This window comes from Erigeron canadensis, chromosome 4, assembly GCF_010389155.1.
Source record: "Erigeron canadensis isolate Cc75 chromosome 4, C_canadensis_v1, whole genome shotgun sequence".
Classification (NCBI taxonomy): Eukaryota; Viridiplantae; Streptophyta; class Magnoliopsida; order Asterales; family Asteraceae; genus Erigeron; species Erigeron canadensis.
In genome coordinates this window covers 20,645,863-20,667,259 of record NC_057764.1, presented here as the reverse complement: position 1 = coordinate 20,667,259, position 21,397 = coordinate 20,645,863, and the positions used below count along the sequence as shown (strand labels likewise).

The window sequence follows — 21,397 nt, the reverse complement described above, 5'->3', positions numbered from 1 at the left end:
TAGCGTCGTTAACCCCATCAAGTTATTCATAACCAATCCTCCATAGAGCTGCAAGGAAATAAACAGGGAAACAAAACTATCTGAGTTGGAACAAATTAAAAGATAATTATTTTTTTCTTCTTATTTTAACAGCAAATTTGATCACTGACAATAAGTGAATTGACGTATAAGTAATCATATAGATAAGTGATAGGGACAAACCTCAGAATAGGCCAATGAAGCACTCTTGTTAAAGCGGCTTTTTTGTGAAAAAAGGTGAGAGATCAGCGATGTAATCATCGATTTAGTGTTCATGAAAAATGGGGCTACGACAAATGAGGTGAACAAAAATGGTATGTTAAGTGCATTCGAGAAGTGTATAACAGTTTCCATGTAAGCCCCTGCGAATAAGTAGATTGTAGCCGCTCCAAACACAGCGTATAAGATGGTTAATGGTTTCTCCTTGTTGGTGTTCCCATCAGTCATAGTCTATATAAAAGGTTGTTAATTTGATTAGTACATAAAAAAGACAGAGGGGTTGATTATTAGATATGTAGTATTAATTAATTATCTTACATTGGAGAACTGTTGAATAAACTTGAGGAGATCATTGTTACCCGAAGCATGCTCATTTGCCATTTCCGTCAATTTTTTCAAGCGATTCTTGATTTCTTCCTTGTTGATTGAACCTGACTGATCTGCATCTGCGTCTTCAATTATACTTTTTGCAAAACCTTTTGGATCGTGTTTATGAATGCCTAACTTCACAATTGCTCTTTCCAATTCAGCAGAGTTTATTTCTCCATTCTTATCCTCATCATATTCACTAAACAATCTGCAGACAATGATCGATATGATGAAGTAAATAAATGTATGAAAAGGAGGTGGAAGAATATAAAAATATAAAAAAGACAAGAACATTACTTCTCTATTGTTTCTTCGTCAAGAACTTCTCCATTTCCATTCCCACGCAAATTGCTGATAAGAGGCTTGTACAAGTTTTTTGGCATGACAGTGTAATCTTCAAGTTTTTTGACAGCCACGAACTGCGAATTAGTAACATACTAATTGTCAGTTTTAGAATGTTGAATGTATTTGACTATTTGTGTTGGAATTTACTTGCCTCGTTGACGCGACTGTGTGAATTGGATAACCCGGGTGCATTCCACTTGTTAAGCCACTTTGTGCATCCTTGTACAAATTCCGCCTTTGATATTCCTTCTTTACCATCAGTGTCAAAGTGCCTAATAATTTCCTTCACTTGAAACGCGATACTAATGTCATCATTTTCATCATCAATATTTTTGCGTATAAACGTCTCCAACTCCTTCTGATCCAGGTAATCATCTTCACCACCAGACGATTTAAATATGCTACACAATTGTATTACACTTTAGTGATTAATAAAAATGTACAAATTTTTTTTCTTAACAAAGCTTGTATAAACTAATTATAAAGAACCTTTCAATGGCCTTTATGTTTGGTTTGCCTTCCTTGTAGAGATATTCACTTGCAAGATTTGATAATTTCGTCAAAAACTTTTCTTGAAACTGCTCCTCCTTTAGATACGCCACACTCCTTGCGCGCATATCAGTATCTATAATCTACGTGTACATTATATAAACATAATAATTCAATATTAACACTAGGTTGTCACGAACTAGTACATTCACTTAGTCTTATTTGTAATCAAGTACCTGATATGCAATATAGGAACAGAGTGATAGTGCTGTAACAATGAGTGAAACTGAAACCATCACACGATCACTAAACACTAATTGGAGATGAATCACAACGGCAAATGGTATTAAAGACAGAAGAAAGACAAAAGCCATTCCACGGGTGTCTTCGTCTAAATGTACACCAACATCTATGCATGAACAGTAAGTGTCAAACAATTAGACATGGTACAACATATTAAAAAAAGAACTTCTGAATATGCAGTTAAAAGACCTTCCAATGGGCCACCAACCCCAACCATTTCCATAGTGCATACATAAGTGAGGGGTTTGTGAATATGCAGTTAAAATAAGATAAAAATTTCAATATTCTATTTATTCAAAATCTAGCGAAAGATTATGGAAGCTAATCAAACCTTTGAGAAATGAAAAACTACTCTTTTTACTTGGGAGCCCAGTTGCAGAACTGTCTGTAGTAGGTTTTGAATGACTAGCTAAATCCTCTTTATTCAGTATTACGTTAACTCCCCATATTCCGGTTAGGGTAATAACAGTAGATCCAGCATACATTGCTATTCCGAAAGCAACCTGGTTTCGAGCATCAGACTCTGTACAAAGTGCTCCTGATACTGTTAAAAAGAAGTAGGTATTTACATACAGTTTAATTAGCCAAGATAAACTTTACCACACATATAACACATGAATCTAATTAATATAAAACATTATGGATACTATACAATTATGCATATAATATTAATAACATACCAATGACCATGAAGACCCTTGGTAAGGCCATAAGAATTCGGAAGACACTACCAGCCATTCTCCGATTCTGAAAATATAAAAGTAAAGCTGCACTTCCTTTATGTAGCCACTCCTCTCCAAGCATTAACACATATGAGTACATTATAATGAGAAACACGCTTTCTAACACCGTGTCAGAACATGGCAAAAACCCGTAAATGCTCTCACATCTCAACTTAGAAGTATACGATGACCCCGGGTCAGAAACCCCCAATTCAAGAAAAGAGACATTTTCCTGATTCATATTATCGGTCTCACGATCAACCCCATCTGACGTCCCGAGCCACCTACATTCCACCACGACAACGATCATAAGCAGAAGTACAAATAAGTATAAACCTCTTGCACTTGCCATGTTTGACTGGAAATTAGAGCAAAATGAAAAATAAGAATGAGTAAATTGAATTGGTGCATTCTTAGTAGGATGAGTTAACTTATATATAGATTAATTTCAATGTCAACACAATTATGATCGAGATTAAATATTACATGTGAGACGGTGCATACATGTGAGTCTGTACTTCAAGTTGAGTTTAAATATTACCTGTTCTCACACACGTTTTACAAATTCACCTTGAAGTTATATATCGTTGACCTTAAATTTTGATCTATTGATCTGCACATTTCGGTTAAAATAACGTCCATATATTGGTAATACGTACATCACCACACATCATGCTTTACATCATCAAATTTTACTTTAAATCATATCATTGGTGTGTATATATATGATATATAACATTATAGACGAACTCACATTATCAATAGCTGGTTCGAGAAAATTTTTCATCTTGCCATTTGTAACAACATATCATTTTGCCTATTAGTTGTTGTCATTTGTAACGAATTAACACATTAGGAAGCAATATTATAGATGAGCTCACATTATCAATAGCTGGTTCAAGATCCGGTTGTGACAACGTATAACTTTGAAAAAATTTCATCTTACATTTTCAATAGACTCATATAACACTATGGTATTATAGACATCTTGGTGTAATAGAAAAGGTCTAGAAAACGGCTGCAATAATATCAGTTGATTTGCTTACATCAAAATCAAAGTCTTACTTTTCTCGAGTAGCCTCGATAGAACTCCTTATCTATTTACCTGTTTACTGTTTGAGAAATTCTATAATTTCAAAATGACTGTACCTTTTAAAGTCGTGCAGTAGTCTTTTTTTAAAACATAAAACAGCCTAGTTAACCATAAACAATTATGATGCACATGGAAAGATTCATGGTATCAATCGAAACAATGCAACAAAGTCAAGTATGCAATATTGTAATGCTTCGTTAGTTTGTTAGAGATCTAGCATGTAACCTTTCTTCTTCTGTTAGAGATATTAGACTTAAATATACAACTTTAACATTTTTTTTATTCATTAAACATTTAAAGTTCATTATCATGATGTTTAATTGTTTAGTTATTGTTGTTCTTCCGATTAATGTACAAGAGTTGGGTTGGTAACCCAAATATCTAACTTAGCTATATTATTAGACTTTGGTGTCGACTATCAACTTGGTATTCGATTGGAATGAAATAAACGTTTGTTTTTTTTTAAACATTCAATCTTTATTACTAAATATCAAAACTGGCCGGCGAGATGCTAGGGATAAAATCAGAGATTAGTACAGGGGAAGAAGAAGAAAACAAAAACAAGCGAGAAAAAACAAGACAGAGGGCTAAACATTGAAGTATTTCCATCGTGACCAATCGATCTATCCTATGTTTCACTTATCTGTTTGCAAGCCAAAGGAAGCTTGAGGACTAGATTTCCTTGAATGCGAAGTGAATAGATGGTTGCTTATTGGAGAAGATGCACTCGTTACGACACTTCCAGATTGTCCACCAGTAAGCAAGAATTACCAAGTTGAAGAAATTGTTTCGGGTTCAGCATGGGGTTTTTGTGTATTAGGCAATAAGACATTTATATCATTATACAAGACATGTTAAAATGAGGACGCCAAAGTAAGTATAATTGTTTTTTATGCGTAATGATACTTTAGACATGTACATGAGTACATCATTTTTAAATTTTAATCCGATACGTTTATTAACTAGTTGACATACAATGGCGGAACACCAAGCCAAGGACACGTGTGATACTATGTCTTCTCCGTTCTTATATTACGTTCCTATCCTGGCGTGTCGTCAATTACCACTATAACTTAGGGGTCAATATAACTTGACTGACCAAATCCTATCATCCATTTTTATAAGTTTCTCAGTACCGATCCTGTACGGGGACCGGATTGGGATTTTACATAATAGATCAATCTAGTGGAGTGGACAAATCCCGAATAGAGAATAACTACATTAATATATACTCGTATACACATAGGAAAAAATGAATATAAGGTGGTCCCATATGTAATTTTAGACATGAAATCTCTCATATACCAATATTTTAATATTTATTTGTTGTATAATAAATAGATAGACATGTGCCCAATGAATTTTTTGGGTTAAAAAATTAATATTTGATGGGTTCCATACCTAAACATAAGTATAAGACATTATATATACACATAACATAAGACATTATTATATATACAGAGAAAAGCAAATATAAAATTATCCCACATGTAAGTTTAGGTATGCTAAAGCTCTCACATACCAATAGTAATATTTATTTGTTGTATAATAAATAAATATGTGCCTAATGAATTTCATGGGTTAAAAAATTAACATTTAACGAGTTCCATATATAAACTTAAATATGAGACAACCTTATATTCACCATCCCTTATGTATATGTGTATATATAACCCAATTATGTCCTATAGCTGGTTTCGAATACCATCGCAGGACCACTAGGGCATCATTTTACACTTTAATGGTTCCATCCCAAGTTTTTCACACCCCTACCAAGCACAATATTAAGCCAAATGAACTATAAGTCAACATATATTACCATAGACCAAATGAACCCAGAAGTACATTCTGCTACATGTCTAAACTGCAATTTTCTAAAGAAATATCAACGTTCTTATAAATTCCATAAGTAAAACTAATCAGAATGTAGCAACGTAAAACAAAAACGATCCACCACATCTACTGCACTTGTTCGTTCTTCTTTCTTCAAACATTGTGAATCGGTAAATGTTGGGATTGCAGTTTGGTCAAGCTATACTCATGAAGCCTATGAAACTACCATACCAGGTGAGAATGACAAATGGTGTTCAGAATAGTTGGAGAATGATACAAAATAATGGCTCACAAGATAATCGATCATTTAGTAACTCATAGTGTGAGTTTCAGAAGCAAATTCTAATAACGACCCCTTCCACGACCACGTCTACCCAAGCCCCTACCATGTCCACTGCCCCTCAAACTACCTCTCCCTCCATATGAAATACCTTCAAATGCCCTGTGCACAAGCTGGTTACCACCTCCACGACCTCGTTTGTTTACATAGTTTCCAGAACCATTCGTAGTACTAGCAGGGCGTTTCACCCTGATGAAAGGAACAAAAAAAAAACATTATGGAAAAAGGAGCCATCGGTGAATCGAAAATGTGCTCTTGTTCCGACCCATATACTTACGAATGGGTTTATCCGGGTTATGTTTAAAATGGGTAAAATGGAACAAGGTTAGATGCATCAAAAGGTATCAAAATTCTAAATTTATGTACAAAATGGTAAAAGTACTTTTATCAAAAATATTAAAATACCTTTGGAAAAAGAAATTTTTGTAACCATATTTCCATACTAGCTATTTATAAAATAACTTTAGCCAACCCAGCTTTGACCCATTGGCCAACCCAACCCAACTAACCCAATTTGCAACCACTATACCTGACCATGCACGATATAGAAAGAGAAAGATATAAGAAAAAGAATAATGATTGGTTTTTCTTTGATATATGTTCCTAACAGCGACTGGATTACAGAAATTTACACCAGAAAGAATTAAGGATATGTTAAACTAGTCTCCGAGTATTTAAAATTATATGTTCGTAAGAACAAAGCAGAAACATTTGAAAGATGCATATAATGTCAATTAATTAGTCCACATGATGCATGAATGGGCAACTTAAAAAATGATATCTTTCATTGACAATATTATGAGATTTTTCATGGGTGGCTACTGATAAATAATATTGAAAGTTCTAAAGTTCATGCACATACCCGGCTGCATTAGCTGGTGGTGCCACAGTTTTGATGGCATCTTTCCAGGATAGATTTATTCTTTTATCTCCAATAAACGAAGGTGCCTTTGCATGCAGTGGCTGGGTTGACAAAAAGCACAATGTAGAAAATATCAGTACAATAACATGCAGCTGCTAGCAATTGGGACTACATTTCAACATTACCTGTGACATTGCCAAAATGTTATTGCATGTTCGCAAGCCTGTCGTGGAATTCTGCTTTTGGGTTTTCTGCAGATCAACAAGACTAATATTCAGATACACATCCACAAATCAAGCAAAAGAAGTTTAATCTATTGGTAAAATTTTGGACTTCTTTATTTACAAATGGTCAGCCTGGGGTATGTTTATTCTCTGTAGCGGGTTCAAGGGTAGAATAAAACAACAGTTGCAAAGGAAAAATGTAAACAGCATGAAAGCCAAAAGGGATTTTTTTAACACATAACATCTTAGATACTATTTCTTAATGCACTCCTTGTTTAAGTAAAAAATAAAGTACTTTCAGTCAACATAAACCAGCCTATATCAACACATTTCCAGGCCTACAAGACCCGCCAAATTTTACCACCTTTTAGTATATCTAAAGATCGGAATAAAGACAAACTCACGATGTTAGCCTTTTCCTCGTCAGATATCGCAGTCGCCATTGTCTTATTCTGCTGAGCCATTCCCTGGGTTAATTTCTTTATGGTAGCTTTAGCTAGATCTTCAACACATTTTAACCTGCATTAGTATCACAAAGAATAAGTTGGTATCCTGAACAGAAAACTGCAGGGAACAAAAAAAGCACAATTTAGAATAATTAATGACCACATTACCTTTCTGTGAAGTCCTTGTAAAGTTCTGAGAAGTCCTCACCAAGCCTATCTGATGGTTGGCCAGTCACTATCTTATAACCGCATAAACTATTTGTGGAATTTGGAGCCTGTTCCATGCAATTGTCATTCAGCAAAGTGGATAATAAGAAAACATTTGATACATGCTAAAAGTATAGTAAAGTAAAGCTAAGTCACCTTGTGAGCCAAATGGTGAAAACTGTACAACAAGCATTCAACATATGTCAAGTACATCTCTTCTCCTGTTTTCCTTAAAGGCATGTACTTCTGGCAGGTCACGAATCATAAACAATACATCACTATAAACCACACACCACAAATCATAAAGAATATGCACTTTTGATTCAGTGTTGTAAAAATAAGCTGACTCCGACTCAGTTTGTGACTCGAATGTCTAGGGGTCGACTTAGCCCGACTTGGACGAAATTGTCCAATGGTCAAACTAAGGTAGTCGGTCAGACTTGGTCAAGTTGAGTAAACTCCGGTAAAACTTGGGTAAAGATGGTCTACTTTCTTTTTAGTTTTTTCGAACTTTAACGTGTTATGTGCATGTTTCTAAACAATTAAACTTGAGCTTTGAAGTATTATGTTTATGTTTAAGATTTCAAGTTTGAAGTTTCTAGTCTATTCTAACTTTGTATTACATATGATATCAAATACTGTTACTTTTATAAATAAAATTCCCAATCCGATTACTTCTCGAGCTGAAAAGAACTCCTGACTCGGACCCTAGCCGAGTCAAGTCCAACTCGCGAGTTCCCCAACCTGCTTTGATTAAAAAGATTATAAACCTTCAAAAGCTCAACAACAGAGGGAAGAATCTGGCGTGAATCCTGAGATGTCGAGTAAGGAGAACTCTCAGCGACGTTTTTGAGCAAGTCTACTTTACGTTCTTCAGGAAGCTGCATAAATATAGAAGGGTTATCCTAGCCACGAAACTATATGGTATGGGATACGAGGGGTACATTATGTACATGGACAGATATGGCACTATGTAAAACTTTCACAAGGTATGAAGCATATTCATAAAGAAATATAGGTATGTTAACGATAAGAAAGTATAATTACCTTATCAAAAACAGGAATAATGTTCTTGTTTAAATATCTGAGAAACTTGCTACTTGAACCACCCCTCTGCATACAGTATAAAGCTTCAGTATAGAACAAAGTTACTTCCTGTTAATAGAGAGCAAAAATGCATACAAACAGCAAAACCACATACTACGAAATATGGAAGAGCCATGTAGAGGCATGATATTAATCTATCAATGTGGTACCCATCAGAAACCTGCAAAGTGACGGCCATATAATCAGCAAACCACATATTCCAAAGGATTACAAGTTACATTAAATTTACACTCATAATTCATAAAGAAAAAAGTATACAACCAGTAGAAAGGAAGACGAGATGTTTGAATAGAGATGGCCAAGAGAGATTTAAGGGTCTATTAACTAGCAACTTTCAGTTATTTTGATTTCTTATTTTGAGAGGTAAAATATCAAAAACTTCCCACTTAAGATTCACATTTGCACCAAATTTTACAATATTTAAAGGGCTTGAAGTTGACATATAATTTGCAATGAATTGAGCCTAATGATGTGACAGAAATGAAAACAAACTTAAGAAATTAGCAAAGATATTTGGCAAGATTTCAGACAAGACAGTAAAACACAAATTGTGGAAAACTACAATTTAACATGCATCCTGCCCCGTGACTTCATAAAATAATTATACATATTGTACAACATCATCGACCATAACAATATCAATCAGTATGCAGTACAAATCAGGAGGTAGGCAAATACCATATATCAACATGAAGGAAAGTAACAGTAGAACTAACTCCGTTGCTTGAGCTAGTACGATGAGTGGCAAATAAACCTTGAAATAATGACCGACGAAGCCTAAATTGCATGTGGCTTGAACCAGAAAAAATAAGCCTTAATCTTGTACCAATTAGATACAGCAAACCCTCATAAAAAAATACCAATTAAGTCCTCTTGTCCCTTTGTAGTAATTACTAACTCCAATTAAGAAGTCATTATCAGTACACATCAATCCTTTAAAAGTGTCATCAATACCCTATCGACTAGCCATTCTGCCAATAAGTGGACACTATAGGTGCATCTCAATCCATTTCACAACTCAATAACACCCTGCTGATTAAGAATTCTGAACATCTTTTAAGAAAGTTCAAAATTCCATCTACACCATATCAGCTTGACGAAAGCTAAACTATCTTATGTAAGCCAACCTCCTCACAAAAGATGTTGGAATACTTCTTTTCCTGGCTACAACGCATATCTGCCTCCAAGAGCTCAAGAAGCTAAAGTGAGCACCTCTTAAAACAGAACAAGAAACAAGCAACATCACTTATCTTGCTTCTTAATTCCTATATAACATGACACACTATGATGACCAGTCATCTGCTGAGAAATATATTCTGTCAAAACCACATTTTTACTCACAGAAGACCTTCATTCCAACACAGAAACAAATATCCTCACAATCTTCACAGAGTAAATTGTTAGTGCCTTAATTCTAAACATTTTCTTATTCAAACCTACACCAGAATTTTGATAGTTACTCGGTATGGTCTTTATGCAGTGAGGTTACCAGTACTAAACATAGATCTGATAAAGTGATAAGCCTGTATAAGTGTGTTTGCAGTTGACAAAAAATTCTTAGCGTCAAAGTATATCTGCTAACCCATACATGGAATATATCACAAAGTGCTATCCACCAACTGCCAAGATGGTCACAGACTCTTTCATGTTGCAATACAATTTAAAATCAAGATCCTTATGAAGGGGCTGCTAGCAAAAAGGAACACATGATGCTCAAAGCCATCACCCTGGTCAGCATTCTGCTAACTCTGCTTACAAGTTAGTTTTACTAAAAATGCAGGTATGCACACAAAAACACTTTTATGGTACTCCAATACCGCACCTTCAGCAACTCACATGCCTAGCTAAGCTGAACCAATTTCCAAACCAAGCTCATAGAAGTTTCTCGACACTTTAATCTAAATTAAATCTTCATAAAAGAGCAATCAAGAGCTTTTGGGATGACCAAGAGATTTACCAAATTGATGTCATTCAAGATATCATTTAAGTTCCTTTTAAGCTTCAAATAAGAAAAATCCAACTTAAAAATTATGTCAGATTGCATGGAGCTTCATTAAACAACAATAAATTGGTATCAAGTGTTTCTTGTTATATGTAATATGTGTCTTATCAAATCATGTTTTGTGATACAAACATTGCAAAACAGATAGAGAAGAGAAAGGAAATATCATATACTTACATTAAACTGTGCATCTAGATCTGCTTGGCTTTCAATAATTTCAATAAGCTCTTGAATCCGCTCTGCAGGAGCCTTAGCTCCAAAAATGCTCAAACTCTTTAAAAAATCCATAAACATCTTAAACTCTGCTCCAGTAACATCTTGCAAGATCTACAATATAATGGAGTAAAAGTGTGTTTGCATTATTATAACTTCATAGCATCAGTCTGACTTGTGCCATCAAGAGTGACACATAGAGAAAAGGGAAACTACATGATGTAAGAAAAACACTTGAGGCATAAATTAGGAACATACTTTTTTAATTAAATTGGTGATATGCCTTTCCATCTCTTCTTGAGGCTTCAAGAGCTCAGATTTTATAGGAAATACCTGCAGTTTTATTAATCAAGACATTTATTTCATGTTACAACAGCAACTGAAAGTGATTAATATCGATCACAATTCACAAGTTAGTTTTCTCACCTTGTCCCTGATAAAATGAAGGGTCCTCTCACGATTATCATCCAAGATTGGTTCATCAACACTCTCGATGTGCTTAAATAAAACCGTCAAAGATGCTGCACACACATGTTTAAGTATTAATTTGAAGTCATACAGATCAGTAAAATCATAACTAGGAAGGGTCTAAAAACACAATAATTAGATATATATCATTTAAACATTACCTTTAACGTCCTGCCTCAACAAAGACAGGAGAGCTTTATGCACGGCATCACGTTCCACGTTCTCTTCTGAAAAGATTAAATTCAAATTTATATGATACAAAAACTGCCTGAAATCAAAATATAGAAACGCAGCTTACCAGTTATGAGAAATTGAGCAAGAATGTCAACAATCTTGGGAATATATACTGGTTTATCCTTGCATAAAAGATGAAGTCCACGAATTGCTTGCACACGTATCTTTATAAAAGAAAATAACAAAAATAAACAAATAAACACTAAGAACCAATAATACATGGATATAAGAAGCCAGGGTGCATTAAGTTGCGGAAAACTTTTTAAATTTTCAATTTTCAAGTAAAGGTTTTTCATTCCTAAAAAACCCTGGAGTTTAATTATGGAAACTATTTTCTAGTTTTCCATCTCTAGAAAACAAAAGAAAACTTTGAAAATGCGTTCTAATCTACTTGGTGAAACGGTGAGGAGGTGCGGGAGCGAAGAGGGGCGGGAACGTAAGGGTAGAGTTAATATAATTGGAGGTTTCTAAAATTAAGAAAATGGAACACGAAAACTGGAATACAATTAAAAAAAAGTGTATTCTACTTCTCCGATGAAAAGTGGAAGGCTTTTCCTGTTTTCAGTTTGTAAACACAAGAAATAATCCATTTCTAAAGTGAAAAATATTTATAAAAAAAAACTATTTTATAAAAGTCACATTAGATCACATTTTCTGTTTTCCATGATTCCGTTAAAAAAAAAAAAATTTCTAAAAAACCCTTGGAAATTTCTACAACTAAATGCACCCTAAAAGAGCCGAAAGAGGACTAAGGAAATCCCTAAGTTGATCCTCATAACTAAATATTTTGTCTACCCTAATTACGTTTCAATACTTTAAAAATTAAAAATACGATTAAGAACGAACATCCGAAACAAATACATTCCACTCTAATTACTTTAATCCATCAAATTATAACAAAATTGAGATAAATACATACAATAATAATATTGATTAAATAAATAAGAAAAGAAAAAGGTAACTAACCCCAAGTTCCTCAGCATCACATAATTCGTTAAGAGCATCAAAAGCGAGATCGAATAAAGCCGGAAAGAATTTGAAAAACCTAGGAATTAACTGGGCAGCTAATTGTTTGGCTTTTATGTTTGTACTTGCTGCTAAACTAATTATATTCTTATAATCTTCTTCATTCTGCATATTAACACGGAATAACTTTTAAGGTTGGTTTCATATTTAAAAATAAACCCTAATTAAAATATATATATACATGTATATAGAAGGGAAGCTGACCTGAGACTTGTCTTTAGCTACGTTGAGACGTTCGCCGTATTCGTAAAGCTTTTCGATGTCATTATTGTCGTCGTAAACGTCTGCCATTGCTGCTGGTGGTGAAGGTGAATTGTTAGTGTGTATTTTCTGGAGAGGGTTGAGGTGAGAATGGAATTTTATTTATGTGAGTGAGTTAGGTTTATGGATTAACAAGTCGGTGATTAGCAGGCTGCTCTATTGCATAAGGCCCAACTTTATTATGGAACATTGGAACCCCAAGTTTAGTCCAACATGCTTATATCATCTACTAGTAGACATGGGGAAAAAAAGGGTTAAAAAAAACGGATCTAGAGCTTATATGGATCCATATATGTGTTGATAATGTGCAAGGTGAGCATGTAAATGTGGCATGACGGTGTCATAGGTTACATGTGAAAGTCCTTGTACTTTGTCTTCCTTCGTATTCGTAAATGTATGCAAGTATATTCACTAAGCCTTTGCTTATATTCTTAGTTGTTTACCCTTTTATAGGTAGTTCCGGAAGAAGGAACTAGTATTGACGGTTGGAAAGTGTTGATCTAGAGCTTGAAGTGAAGTTTTTGCAAGACTTGAGGTATTTAGGTCATTTGTGGAAGAATGACGATCTTTTGGTTAAAGGCTTAGTTATCCCTCCTCTCTTGGCTCTTGGTACACAATGTTTTGATGTCTTACTACTGTTATATTTCTGTAAATGGTCAAGTGCAAGTTCTTTTGGAAAGTTGTATAATTGAGTTTTGGGCGAAAATTGTGTCAAAATGGGTAAATGACCCATTTGATGGTGTTCATGGTTTTGAAATTAGATGATATTTTAAACTTGTTTAAAATGTGTCTATGTTGTTCTTGGTAACCCTTTGAATGTGTTTTATGAAGTTCATGTTGAATTGTGAAGGTTGCAAGTTGTTCAAATGTTGAAAATGGTTTAGGGTTGCTGATCAGGTGGCTCACTGCGACACAGTGCGGGTGGTTTTGCCCACTGCGACTCAGTGGAAACCCATGGAAGGTTTTGGTTTTCTCCCACTGCGGCGCAGTGGGAGGTTGTCTGCCCCACTGCGGCGCAGTGGGGCAGTTTCACTTTCTGTTCCGAGCCTTTCCACTACGATGCAGTGGGGTATTTAAAAAAAATAAATAAATAAAATATTTGTATTTTCGGTTTATTGAGTCAAGTCCTTTCAAGTTGGTATCAAAGCCGAGGTTTAAGGGATTTAGGTATTCCCTCGTGTAGAAAGTGCCTAGACTTAAACCTTAGTTGAGACTCGACCTTAGGTGACCGAAATTTTATATGGGACCGAAAGATGCGTTTAATGATGCTAGTTTATCCACTTGCTAGTATTTAAAACACAATAAGAAGCCGGCCTTATTGTGGTTGAAGTACTAACAATTTATAAACTAACGACATCAAACCTTGAGACGGTTTAGTATAAAATTTTAGGTTTGGTTTTAGTTTGAGCGTGTAGAGATAGGTTATGAAATTAAATCTGTTTATTCAATCTTATTATAGTATGGCTGATCAACGTAACGACGAAGATGAAAACCATAGTCAAAATGAAGAAGGAGAGCCCATATTTACCGAAGATAGTATGGATATCTCGGACCAAATTGGGAAAGCCTTAGAGAAGTACACTCCAGTTTTACTCAAAAGGTTGAACGCAACAATGGAAGGGGCTATGAATAACCACATAGTTCAAATGATCAGGGAAGAGGTTGCAATTAACGTGCAACGGGAATTTGAGAAACGTGATGCCATGGATAATGGCAAGAAGAATGAGGAGGAGAAGGAAGTGGAAGTGACCGGGGAAAGAACCTATAAGAAGAAGTTCACTTTCCGAGATTTTGAAGTATGCTACCCACCAGAGTATCACGGAGATCGTGATCCCATCGTTTGTACTCGGTGGATATCGGAGATAGAAGGGGCATTCCGTACTAGTCAATGCCCTACACATTTGAAGGTCATATTCGCGGTTGGAATGTTAAGAAGCAGCGGGAAAAGATGGTGGGATGGTTTGCTGGCTATTAAGAAGGGGGCACTAGATAATGTCGAATGGCCCGAATTTAAAGAAATGTTCTTCAAGGAGTTCCGGTCGGAGGCCGAGGTAACTAAGTTGAGGAGTGAATTCCTCAATGATTGTCAAGGCAACATGAGCTTGAACGAATTTCGAGCCCAATTCTTGGACAAGGCTCAATTTTGTCCGGAATTTCTTGAAAATGACCAATTGCTCAAGGAGCAATTTTATTTGAAGTTGAGGAAGAATCTTCGGGAGAAGATTAGCTTGCGTCAAATGGAGTCTTTCTCCATGTTGGCGGATGTGGCCCGGGATCATGAAATTGAAATGTCGAGGGTTGATGAAGGTGTTTTGAAAAGAAGGTATGAAGATGTAAATTCTCCAAGCAAGCGGCCTAGGCAAGAAGGTAGTTCCGGTAACCACTCAAATAGAAGAAATGTTCCTTTTTGCCGCCAATGCAAGAAGAATTATTCGGGGGTATGTAGGGCGGCGAATAAGGGCTGATATACTTGTGGGAAGCCGGATCACACTAGTCGGGAATGTAGGTCTAAACCTCAAAAACCCATTATATGCTTCAAATGCTTTGAGGAGGGTCATATGAGAAGCTCATGCCCTAAGTTAACCGGGGAGGAGAGACTTGAAGAAAGAAGGAGGGAGGCGGAGAGGAGGAACGCCCAAGTTCATCGAAACCCACGTGGAGCAAGCAAGAGACACGGATGATGTTGTCACAGGTACATTTCTTGTATATGATGTGCCTATGCGAATTCTCTTTGATTCGGGGGCGAATAGATCATTTGTTGCAACTAGAGTAATTCATATTTATTCCCGTGTCTAAGTCATGTCTAGAAAATACTATGCAAGTTGAGGTTGGAAATGGTAGGATGGAATTAGTGAAGGATGTGTACAAAGGGTGTGAAATCAAAATCTCTTCGGAACTCTTCCAAGCTAATCTAATTCCTTTTCCAATGGGAGAGTTTGACATAATCTTAGGTATGGATTGGTTGAGCTCTTGTAATGCCAAGATCGCGTGTGATGAAAAAACGGTATATTTGAAGACTTCTAAGGGCGAAGACTTGGTGGTTTACGGTGATAGAAAAGAACGTTCTATATCCGTGTGTACTTTTGCTCGTGCCAAACGTTACATATCTCATGGATGTCATGCCTATCTTGCTCACATCGTAGATGTTGAGAAGCAACCCCTATCCATCGAAGACATTCCTATTGTTAATGAATTCGCCGATGTTTTTCCCGAAGACTTGCCAGGCATTCCTCCCGAACGGCAAGTTGAATTCTCAATTGATCTTATTCCGGGAGCCAACCCCATTGCTAAAGCTCCTTATCGTTTGGATCCAAATCATAGATTTTGTTCAACCTACACATGTGTAAGTACCAAAAAGAAAACGAAAATTAAAAAGTCGTCAAAAGTATATCGAATTCGATCTCTAATTGAAGAGGACGAAATTTTACGACTACCCTTGCTTTTTGTTTCGTCTAACGATTTACAGTTTGTGAGATAAAGCATTTTGAACGATTTGGGTGAACTTTATTATTTAATTGAAGAGAAAGAAAGAGAGAAAGAATTCGTGGTCCAGAATGGTTCTTGAGTTCTTTTTTTTATGACTTCCCAAAATAACTCACCCCTATATATATATTATTGGAAAGACACATATAATAAAAATAAAGTAATCAACTAACAAGTTACTAAAAATCACAAAAATAAGTCAAAGTTACAAGCAAGTATCAATGGAATAATAAACATATAAACGATCTTAGAGCATTGACTACTAAGATTGCAAAAAGAGATAAAAACCCCACCAAATGGAGATCGCGTCACCGGTTTTTATTCCGTAATGTATTGTTGTAATCTCATACAGACAGGTGATACAAAGTACAAGACAATAATAGTAACACAAGGACGACCAACAATCTTTCGCCCATCGCCTGTTAAATTACAAAACATTTTATATATACGAATAAAATTTTTCTTAATCACTTATTAAATTTCTAACGGTATTTTTAATATGTCAAAATATACCGGTCACATAAGCAACATGCCAACATTGTAACAAACTGTTAGAGCACACTAAACTCATCATTTTGTTTCCAACCTAACGTACTAAAATTCGATATAGCTATATAGATCATCATCCAAATTAAATTACAAAAATAATATTTACACGTATACACACATATACTAAAGAGAAAGTTGGCCCTGAAGAAAATGGTAAGCTTTCAATTCACTGCGATTCTGCGAAGCATTTTGATAGAGCATCATGCTAGATATTTCAAAGCTCTAACAATAAGATACCGAATGGTCAACATTTTGAATGAAAATACCGACCATTGGATAGATAGCCTAGTAAGTAAACAAGTAATTAGAGAAAATATATTTTCCTCTCGATCAATGCGTTTCGCTAGCTTTACATAGGGCCGTAAATGAACTGAACAGTTTACGAACAGTTCATCAACCGTTCGGCGGGCGTTCGTGTTCGTTGAACGAACATGAACAAAGCTTTCGTTCATGAACGTTCGATAATCTGTTCATGAACGTTCGTTTGTTTATGTTCGTGAACCGTCATTCGTGAATAATAATTCGTTTATGTTCGTGAACAATAGTTCGTTATGTTCGTTTACATATATATATATACACACACAATCAACTATACTATAAAAAATAGTTTAAATATAAATATTTCTTTTATATATTATATATTGTTAATACATAGTTATTTAAAAAAAATTTAAATAAAAGTACTTAATTTATAAATATTTCGTTCGTTTGTATTCGTTCTTAGTGTTCGTTTGTTTGTGTTCATGAACATTCGTTCATGAACACAAACAAACGAACATGAACAAGTCACTGTGTTCGTTAATCTGTTCGTGAACCGTTCATTAAGTTAAACGAACGAACATGAACAAGGTCCCGTTCGTGTTCGTTCGATTCGTTTACAACCCTTTACATACTATCATCTACATACTCATCTTTATATCTATACTTCTATTCTATATCTAAATTTATATCTATATCTATATCTATACTTCTATATAAAGCAAACTTCCCCATTTTTTAAGTAATTAAGACTTTGAAATGACAATATTACCCCTCTTTTTTATTCACTGATTTAAACAATTTCACCTATATACTTATAATACCCTTAATGAAAGAATTTACAATATAGATCCTCCAACCCTTAAATAACCATATTAATCACGCTTACATCAATTAATTTACATTCACTATCACGCCGCCACCACCGATGCACATTTCAGCCGCCACTGGCATGGTTGTCGCTACCGCATCACCGCCGCATTGCATGAGAATCTGTCTAGTTGTTAATAATGTCAGCTTCACGATTTTTTCCATATCTTAATTACGAACACTTTTTTTTAAATAAAAAAAGTTATATTTAATACAAGTTGTACACACTAGCCACTAATTTTATCAACTAGATAACTTTTGAAACTGTACGTTGCGCAACTTCAATTATTGCGATTATGTTTATTATTGCTATGATTTCGTTATGTTAGTACTTGAATTGAATTCACATCCGTTTAATTGAAATCCAATACGATGACCACGATAAAATGTTTGTGCACATATATACATATATTCCTTATTTTGATATGTAGGCGTTAATTCTCACTTTTTTTTATATGCCTTATTTCTTTTCATCCAAAAAGATAATGAAAAACAACATTAAATCCACTATATTAAACTTATGTAAAATTTATTAATATTTAGGAAGAATATAGTTGTTCCCGGGCATACTCAAGCTGTTTCCCTCATAACCAAACAAAGACAAAAAAAAAAAAATTAAAAATTAAGTCAAACCAGAATTAAAATTAAAATAATGTGGCTAAAGTCAAATTTATTAATGAATTTTTTATTTTATTTTATTTATTTTATTTTTTTGCTTGATGGCCCAAATGACTAAATAGAAGTTACTTTGTTGGGCGAGTTAACCCAATACTATTCATAACCACGCACAATGTAGACGTCAATTTTCAGTTTTTTCCTCTTACTTAATTTTTATCATCCAAAAAACATAATGAAAAACAACATTAAGTCTACTATACGAAACTTATTATGTAAATTTAATGGGTATTTAAAAACGATATCACAACCAAATAAAAACAAAAAAAAAGTATTAATAATGAGTCAAACTCAAATTAGAATTAAAAATATAAGGCCAAAGTCAAATTTTATAAAAGAAAAATAAATATTTTATATTCTTGATGGCCCAGATGACCCAACAAAAGTTATCTTGTTGGGCCACATGACCCAACACTATTCATAACCACATACATTCTTATGCGTTGTAATGTAATGTAATGAGATCATAGGGTTTTTTTTTCTTTTTAAACGGCATAACGGAATGTTATCAATAAAACGGTACTAACAAAGACTAATAATGTTAAGATTACCATAAAAGAGTTTATCTAAAAAAAACTGAATTAGAGAATGTTAGGCCTATTATACGAACTATCCAATCATATTCCACCCTTTATCTCTATTCAAATCCAAAAATAAGCTAATGAGTGAATTTCTTTAAAAATTAGATTAAGAGAAGGCACAATAGATCTGATCATGTGTTATTTTTTTCAATGTAATATTAATAATTAAATTACATTATCAATATTTTATTTTTTAAATCAGTATTATTTACAACATTCAATATCGCCCCCACAACCAACAGTCGCCCCCACCACCACACCGACACCACTACCACCATCACCGCATTGTACAGATAACTTGCTAACATTATATCAATTCAAATACAAGTATGTGTTTGTCCAACCATAAGGCAATAATTTTAAGAACCAAATGGCATCTGATGGATTATCTCCTTTCTTTCAAAAAAATTCATATTACTCCTTTTATCAATAATTTTTGCATCAATTAGTACATCACTCGGCGTCGCAACCGCTATCACTGTCACTGTGACACTATCGCCACACATCGTGAAGATAGTATATAGGTAGTTTAACTCTTAAAACTACCTTAATTAACATCGAGTATTGCCTACTTGCATAGTTGCATGTTTAAACGCTAAGCATTTATTAAGGAATGCGACAAATGGCTACCAAATATACCATACCATACATAATTGTAAGGTTTAAAATGATGAGTCACTGAAGATAACAACAAGAATTCTATCAAGAAGAGTTGAAAGAAGTACTCCGTATATGATAAGATTTAATATGAAAATTTTTATCAAACTAAAGATAAAAGTTATCAAAGTATCAAAAGTTGAAAAATACTAATGAGGTTGGTGGTCAATTGAAAGGTTTTTGACTTTGAGGAATCTGCGTACAAGTTTTACTCACCACATTTGTGTGGTGATTATTATTGGGTTTTATAAAAGTCATGAGTTTCATCTCAAATATTCGTGTAATTTAGGAGTAAGAATAAAATCGTATGCCGTTAAAAAAAATTGAAAAAGATAAATGTTTAATATTTGAAGATTAGTCGTTAATCTGTATGTAATGGTCAACATACATGCATACTTAGATTTAAATGTCTACATATCCATCATACGTTATTGTCAGGTTTGAAATGATGAGTGACTAAAGGCCTTTCTTTTTGTTTTTTCATTGCATCACAGAACGGAAATGAAATAAAAAACATGCCCTTCTAACTTTACCATTAACCAAATCTTTATATATATATATACTAAAAGACAACTGACCAAACCTTAATTGACTAATCAAAACTCTCGATTTCTCCAATTTTTCAAATTACACATGTGACTTAATTCAATTAATTAAATTTAAGTCATATTAGTTTGACCAACAAAATTTCTATAGATAATTACAACTATTATATAAGGAATTCTAATCTAATTCTAACTCTAGATAATAATAAATACAATAATGCCGACCAATTTTTTTAAGAACCCCATCAACATTATATATATATATTATAAATATTAATTGTATCTATTCCTAATACCCGTACGTTATACGATAGTTATATAGATTGTATCATAAAGAAATTCGAATATGCCTCATATATGATTTGTGAGTTTGAAATAAATTGTGGTTAACGTAAACCGATGATCGAAGCTAAATTATAATAAACAGTAATGATAAATACAATATATGTTTAGTTAAAGTTTTGGAAATCACATCAAAATAAAAAATTGTAAACATAGAGGATGACGACAAATAGCCTTGTGATTTCGAATCGTAAACTCAATTTTTTGAACTCTTTATATTATTAACTTATTATAAGTAATATAAGTTGAAGGATTGAGAACGAAAAAGACACTACTTTATTAACAAGAAAACGATCAATCAAATAAGGTTATAATGTGTTTTGTATCTAGAAGCTAAGATTTAAAGTTTAATTCTAAATCTAATAAGGAAATTGAATCTATATACAATTAAAAAGTTAATTTAACAAAATAGATAAATTAAAAGAACATGTGTCGATCAAGGATTACGCCACATGTCGTTTTAAAAACATCTCAATTTTTTTTTGTTTATTAGTAGATATGCGTGTATTTAGTTTATTAATATAATAAACAAATACTCAACCAACTCATCTGTATGTGAACCCAAGAAGAACATCTGTCAAAATCGTATATGTATTTTTGAAGTAATGAGTATCACTACAACAAAAAGGGCTTTATAGGACCCTTTGTGTAGGATG

General features: G+C 34.0%; 2 protein-coding genes across 2 annotated transcripts; both read right to left on the bottom strand.

Moving 5' to 3' along the window:
- Positions 1-546: 546 nt before the first annotated feature.
- LOC122597128 (sodium/calcium exchanger NCL2-like) lies at positions 547-2,817 on the bottom strand. The gene is made up of 7 exons (XM_043769761.1): positions 2,424-2,817; positions 2,075-2,287; positions 1,677-1,849; positions 1,441-1,583; positions 1,103-1,352; positions 904-1,025; positions 547-814 (listed from the first exon to the last, which is right to left on the bottom strand). The coding sequence occupies exons 1-7, from the start codon at positions 2,815-2,817 to the stop codon at positions 547-549; spliced, it is 1,563 nt and encodes a 520-aa protein (XP_043625696.1).
- Positions 2,818-5,352: 2,535 nt separating this feature from the next.
- Positions 5,353-12,859, bottom strand: LOC122596729 (apoptosis inhibitor 5-like protein API5). Its single transcript, XM_043769354.1, has 16 exons — positions 12,725-12,859; positions 12,461-12,625; positions 11,559-11,658; positions 11,422-11,487; positions 11,219-11,313; positions 11,051-11,125; positions 10,757-10,906; positions 8,672-8,737; positions 8,518-8,583; positions 8,241-8,351; positions 7,627-7,716; positions 7,432-7,538; positions 7,222-7,336; positions 6,779-6,844; positions 6,594-6,694; positions 5,353-5,920 (listed from the first exon to the last, which is right to left on the bottom strand). The coding sequence occupies exons 1-16, from the start codon at positions 12,809-12,811 to the stop codon at positions 5,734-5,736; spliced, it is 1,647 nt and encodes a 548-aa protein (XP_043625289.1). The 5' UTR covers positions 12,812-12,859; the 3' UTR covers positions 5,353-5,733.
- Between the last annotated feature and the right edge of the window lie 8,538 nt (positions 12,860-21,397).

What these genes read in the sequence shown, in the direction of transcription:
- LOC122597128 (XM_043769761.1), bottom strand. Translation starts at nt 2,817, where the DNA reads ATGGCAAGTGCAAGAGGTTTATACTTATTTGTACTTCTGCTTATGATC. An exon ending in AAGGGTCTTCATGGTCATTG is followed by an intron (nt 2,288 to 2,423) that starts GTATGTTATTAA and finishes TCTTTTTAACAG; the next exon opens with TATCAGGAGCACTTTGTACA. An exon ending in TAGTTTTTCATTTCTCAAAG is followed by an intron (nt 1,850 to 2,074) that starts GTTTGATTAGCT and finishes GTTCATGCATAG; the next exon opens with ATGTTGGTGTACATTTAGAC.
- LOC122596729 (XM_043769354.1), bottom strand. Translation starts at nt 12,811, where the DNA reads ATGGCAGACGTTTACGACGACAATAATGACATCGAAAAGCTTTACGAA. An exon ending in TGCTCAATTTCTCATAACTG is followed by an intron (nt 11,488 to 11,558) that starts GTAAGCTGCGTT and finishes TAATCTTTTCAG; the next exon opens with AAGAGAACGTGGAACGTGAT. An exon ending in ATCTAGATGCACAGTTTAAT is followed by an intron (nt 8,738 to 10,756) that starts GTAAGTATATGA and finishes GTCACTTTGCAG; the next exon opens with GTTTCTGATGGGTACCACAT.